We start from the raw sequence: 5840 nt of genomic DNA, 5'->3' as shown, positions 1-5840 counted from the left end.
ACACAAAGACACAGCATATAAGCAATTATAGCAATCTAACCCACCTGGGGGGAAGGTAAGGATAGAAAACCAAATGATAGATGATGCATTTGGTGTATTTAAATGTGGACTTCAACTCCACTATGTGCAGTTTTAAACCCATAGTATAGTAATTCACTCATGCATGGTATTTCTGCTTGTTTAACCACATGCAAATGAAAAGCCTGGATGACAAGTTGCAATTGTCATCAAACTCCCCAAACAACAGTGCAAATACATAAATCAAGGAAAGTCTCATGGTGCAGAATCTTTGTCTTTCTATAGAGGTAAGAAATCCTGAAAAATCTGGAGGTGTTTGCAGTATGATAACAGCTCTCCCCTTTCTCGTTACTCAATAATCACCACCAATGGAAATGCGGTTGGCCCGCCCCTGCCGGTCTATTGTGAATCTGCGTTCAACTGGGTACCACTCTTCCAGCCTTGGCACCAAAGTGGCGCACCACGACATGCACAGCTGAACGAGGAGTGCGCCTTTGAAGATGTTTGATTGCCAAGCTACAATTTCTGGTGAGAGACGCGCTGATTTACGATTTTATTTAATCTGCGGTTTTTATCAGGCGGGCTATTTTTCGCGCTTATGAAGCGGGTCTGATTCCCGGTGTCGAGGTAGAACGAGGTTTGTGAAGTGGTTTAATTCTGCGACCGCCTCGTTTAGGTTGGTAGTATTTGTGAAAATCGAGTAAGTCGACATGAGTTTTTGATGTCAGGAAGGCGGTAGACTCAGAGCACTGGGCACTGGAGTCCGTTTACTTTCATTTATGATGCTGCTTTTTATACATATATAAATATTTCGATTGGTCTTCCTGATAGCACGCCTCCTCTTTCAAATGCACGACAGATAAAAATGTGTAAATAGAGCACCATTTCAAATGCGGATCGGCTCATGCCGCTTAACTTTTTTATGGTCGTGGTGTTGCCAATAGATACCGATTTCGCATAAGTTGTGAAGGCAAAGCAGGGAGAGCCGAAGGCATTGCTTGCTATAATTTTTTATTTACGACACAACTCTGAATTGTAGTTTCAGTTATGAAACCACGAGCTTCGTCAGGGCCGTGGAAGAAATATGGATGTTTGTCATCTGTCTGCACCTTGTGAGACCCCCTCCTCCTCCAATACCGTATTTGGCTTTGTGTTGGAGCGAGAAGCGTGCGTCGTGGTTCTGGGCATTTTCACGGCACCCCCAGCTCCACGGCAGCTCGTGTTTGCTTCACGGGATTTTTTACAACAGAAGGGAAACAGATGCGCCCTAATGTCAACAGCCGATTACTCACGCAACATTGCGCGAAAAATGCGCCCCCGCAGCTCAGACGGACTGAGCGTTAAGACCACCCTGGTCTCCGTTTTGCCACACGAGCTGGGGGGGGTTTCTTTTTTGGGGGGGCGGGGGCGAACCGACGGGTTGGCAGCTTCCTGTTCAGCACCGCAGACAGAGACAAAATCCGACTTGTCCACACCCGCTTTTGGTCCACGTTACCGCTGCCCTTCTCTCCCCAAACATAGAGAGAGTACCGCCTACGCCTTATCGGTTTTAGTGCAGGTTGAGTTGCTCTCGCCCAGGACGTATTTTGAGTGGTTATTGGATGTGATATACACTGAAAGTCGCTATAAACAGCAGCTGAGTACCTGTGTGATGTTTGCTGAAGCTCAGGTGCAGAGGTCCGTGCTCTACTTTCGTTGGAACAGCATGTAATAACTTGAATTATAAAGGGATTTCGAAGGCCATCGTGATTATTATTTTGTCCCACGACAGCTTTTGAAAACGTCTTATTAAATGGAAGGAGTGTCATGAATAAGTTATTCACGAACCCAAGGTCTAAGTCTTACACAGTCAGGCGTGATTTATAAAATTAAATATCTAGCTATAGACACAATCAGACAGGGGCTAGAATCTGTCTAATTAATCATTCTTATCCTCTGATTGTTATTCACCACATGTGGTTGGTGCGCATCAGCAGATGTCTGTAATCATGATAAGTGTTGGTGGCTTCGTTGCCCTTTGAACCAGAGCTTCTACGATCAGTCAGCAGTGGCTGGTCTGCGTTGCATAATCGTAAAAGCCCCAAACAAATTTAAACATCCTACATGGCTGTGTTGCTGTGTAAACACATGGCTAATAGCTCATATTTGCCTTTGTGATGTGGTGTGTGTGTGTGGATGCAGTCATGTTGAAGCACAGCTGCACTGGTTGATGACGAAATGGATTTGGGTGGAAAGCAGGAAGGGATAGTGTTTTATGGGAGAGATTGGTGGAAGAAATGAGAGGCAGAGAAAGAGAAGGAGAGCAAGAAAAACAGAGTGAGGTGGAGAGAACATGCCTGCTGGCCTCCTGTCTGGACACATTACATTTTCATAGGCTGATATCGCACCGGCACAGCTGAATATAGATAACAAGCACTTCTTGTTCTACGCTGTCAACTTGGGTTTTTGTCTGTCTTTTGCTTACGTCTTCAGATTTGTAGATCCAGCAGCAGCAGATGTATACTATCTTTTATTTAGACTCCTTCTGATGACTAATATTTGCCTCTGCCTTTAGTCGGATTAGTGCAAAGAAGCAGGCTAAATAAACCTGTTGCGTAATCTGAGATTCAGGGCTGGATTAAATCACTGGCAGACCATGAAAATTAGCCATGGCCCTCCTTTAGGTCCTCCTTGGACAGATTTTGTTGCTAATATCTTACTAGTATTCCACCTCTGATATTTTTTTTACACCTTAAAGAAATTCTTGACGAGAATTTGATGAAAAATAAAAACATGTCTGTACAGCAGATACACAGCTTGAGCAAAAGTTTTGAAACAGGCAACTTCATTGTACCCAGTAGTAATGAAATCCCTCTGCCAGGTTCTCTAAAGTTCACCAAAGAATTAACTTCTCCCCATGCTTTACACCTTTCTTCTAAACTAACCTTCACATGTTAGCATTTTTATTTTTTTAGAGTGAAACTAGATAAATGCTAAGACTCTTATCGTTTGAGCTTACCGAGATCTGACTTGTAGTAGTATGCAGTATGCAGTAAACATCCTCTCTGCTCTCTCCTCAGGCTTATCTTCTCTCTCTTTTGTTTTGTGTTCTCACAGACTGAGTGACAAGCCTGTGGTGTAGTCGCCACCATGATAGCCACGGGTGGCCTGCTGCGCATGAACAGGCGCCAGGATTCGCTCCGATCGAAAAACCGAGCGGAGAACAAACGGAAGAGGAAATCCAAGAAAAAGAAGAAAAACGATGTGGTGGTGGTGAAGGGCAAACTCAATCTCTGCTCCCCTGCTGGTTTGGTGGCCGCTGTTGGAATTATAGTTCTTATGGTTGGGATTTCCATGGCTGTACTGGGCTACTGGCCCAGCCAGAACCAGCAGGAATACCAGGAGCGCCGCAGAACCGGGGGATTTCACACCAGCAGGATGAGCTATTCCAAAAGTCCTCAGATTACCTCCAACCTGACCCGTGGTGAGCCTTCCTCTGGCCAATCAAATCTGTTCAACCAGAGTCATTCTAACACCAGTGTTTCCAGCCCGTCCCGTCACTGTGGCTTTTTCTGTGACTTCCTGGATAACTATTTGTATTCAGACAACCTGAAAGTCTTCGGACCACTTGTGATGGGAATTGGTATCTTTCTCTTCATTTGTGCTAACGCCGTCCTCCATGAAAACCGAGACAAGAAAACTAAAATCATAAACCTGAGGGATATCTACTCCACAGTGATAGATCTGCACAGCATACGATCAAAGGAGTACTCACCTCTGAACGGCATGGTGAATTACACCCAGTCAAAGAGTGCAGAAGGGCCGTCGGGTACATTCCCAACAAGTGGGATGCTTACTCGCAGTTCCTGGCCCTCCACTGGAATCACTTTCAAAGGTGAGGTAGATGGCGAGGAGGTATTCAGACGCTCCTCATTGGTCAGCAGGCCTCGTAGCTTGTCCAAAGATGTGCAGAGCTTCACAGAGACTGTCTATAGCATCTATAAAGACTACAGCAATAGCAGTGAGCAGGCACCTCAGCCCCGACAATGGGAGACCACCTCCATCGTCACCTCTTCTGTGAACGCTTTTACCCTGCCAGTAATCAAACTGAACAACTGTGAGGTGGGGGAGAAAGCAGAGGCAGAGGGATGCTCAAAGGAGGAGGTTGTTATAGAAGCTGCTGCTGAAAACATAAGTGAGGAGGGACAGGCCAGCAGCAGCAGCAGCCAGAGAGACGTGATGTACGGTAAGCAGAAGGAGGCTTCGATCATGGACTCTCCTCCTCCTCACCGGAGCCACGAGGACACCGACACAGGTATCCAAGAGGGGGTGCCGCAGGCTCAGCGTCAACCGCAGAGGCCTCAGCTGTTTCCGCCATCTCCTGTTGCCAGGGCAATGGGTTCACGGCTGTCGCTCAACTCTCTCACGGATCAGCCCAGGCCAGCACGCCGCTGCAGCTTGTCTGTGTCTGGGTGCCGTCAAGGTGACAGAGCCAGGCGGTTCAGCTACCCCCGTCTGGAGCACTCCAACAGCAAGGGCTACATAAAACTGAATGACCTGGGGGGTGAATCCTTCGAAGCCCCCGACGCAGACACTTCTTTGGTGGCCCCTAAACAGGAAGTAGCAATGGACGCAGCAGCGGCGGAGGAAGAAGCTCAGGGACAGGACAATTTGGCGACACCGAGCACCTCTGGAGAATCCTAGGCCTCTTAAAACTCTTTGATGTCTTGTTATTTGCTTCGCACCCTCTTATGTGATTGCTAATGGGTGAAGCTGGCCATTAGAGAGGAAAGGAAACACGGAGAGTAAGCAACTAAGGACTATTGAAACATAGCCATGAATACTCAAGAGCAAGACTCTTTATAAATACACCAGACCAACAGTTCAAAATTCAGATGTAATTTTTCTATTTTTTCAATGTAGCAAGAGCAATACTAAAGACTTGTAAGGAGATTTAGAAATGGTTTGTAAAAAAAAAAAGAAAAGAAAAGAAAATTTGATCAGATGAGGGTTTTTTTTTCTTTTGTATAAGAGTAAGGCAAACATTGTAGCTTGTAGAATTGCCAAAACTTTCACTCTGAACTACTGTCCAACATGTCGTACTGTAGCATTAACATATGCCACAGATATTTAAATAGTCTAGATTTGCTTCTCTGCATTGTTATGTGAATACCACGTGAATAGGTGAACTGAACTGAATCTCAGGTAGATGTCTGGCTTAGGATCGGGACCTTGAGGACAAGGTCTTCCCTATGTGCACACACTTGTTTATATGAAACATTCATGGTTTAATAAATTTGACTGTAACACCTCCATTGGGTCTAATAGATGTCTTTGTGTGATATTAGATTAAATGCCACGAATGCAAAATGGCTTGTTTGCTCCAAATAGTTTCACTTGCGTTAAGAAAAATTAAAAGGATTAAAAAACTGGAAGTCGGACTATGATTGATTGTGTGGCAAACGTAGAGACTGTATGGATTTTTTTTTTCCTGGACTTTAGCCGTACTTCTCATTACTGGGAAACACTGCAGTGGTATTGATGTTTTATTATTTCTGCCAGCTGAACCGAGACCAGTGACCTATAAGTGACCTTTACAACAGTCTTCTTAATAATTGTCTTCACTATTACAAAGGGAAGTTAACAGCTGAGTATCTGCTCAAATGGGTGACAAAATAAACAGGGAAAAATAAAATGGGCGTTTATTGATAATAGTGACTGTCATAACTGTCAGTGCCCAATAACTCACCTGGTTGAGCAGGTGACCCGGAGGTCAAAGGCTGCTGTATAGGGGTCTGAGCACAAGTCTAGATCAGATAGTTTCCTGTGTGTCATTTCCGCAC

The 5840-nt window shown here is 45.1% G+C and overlaps 1 protein-coding gene across 1 annotated transcript; it reads left to right on the top strand.

Annotated features, from left to right (window-relative positions):
• The first annotated feature begins 3147 nt into the window (after positions 1-3147).
• Positions 3148-4701, top strand: tmem200cb (transmembrane protein 200C, genome duplicate b). The gene has a single exon (XM_085378885.1). It carries the CDS (start codon positions 3148-3150, stop codon positions 4699-4701), a length of 1554 nt encoding a protein of 517 aa, XP_085235011.1.
• Positions 4702-5840: the final 1139 nt, after the last annotated feature.

The sequence above is a fragment of the Diplotaxodon limnothrissa genome, linkage group LG18 (assembly GCF_057381915.1).
Source record: "Diplotaxodon limnothrissa isolate DT_005_m linkage group LG18, D_limnothrissa_male_GT1.1, whole genome shotgun sequence".
In the NCBI taxonomy this organism is placed as follows: domain Eukaryota; kingdom Metazoa; phylum Chordata; class Actinopteri; order Cichliformes; family Cichlidae; genus Diplotaxodon; species Diplotaxodon limnothrissa.
This window is presented reverse-complemented; position numbering and strand designations above follow the sequence as displayed.

Excerpts from the sequence above, each read along its gene's own strand:
- tmem200cb (XM_085378885.1), top strand. The coding sequence starts at position 3,148 with ATGATAGCCACGGGTGGCCTGCTGCGCATGAACAGGCGCCAGGATTCG.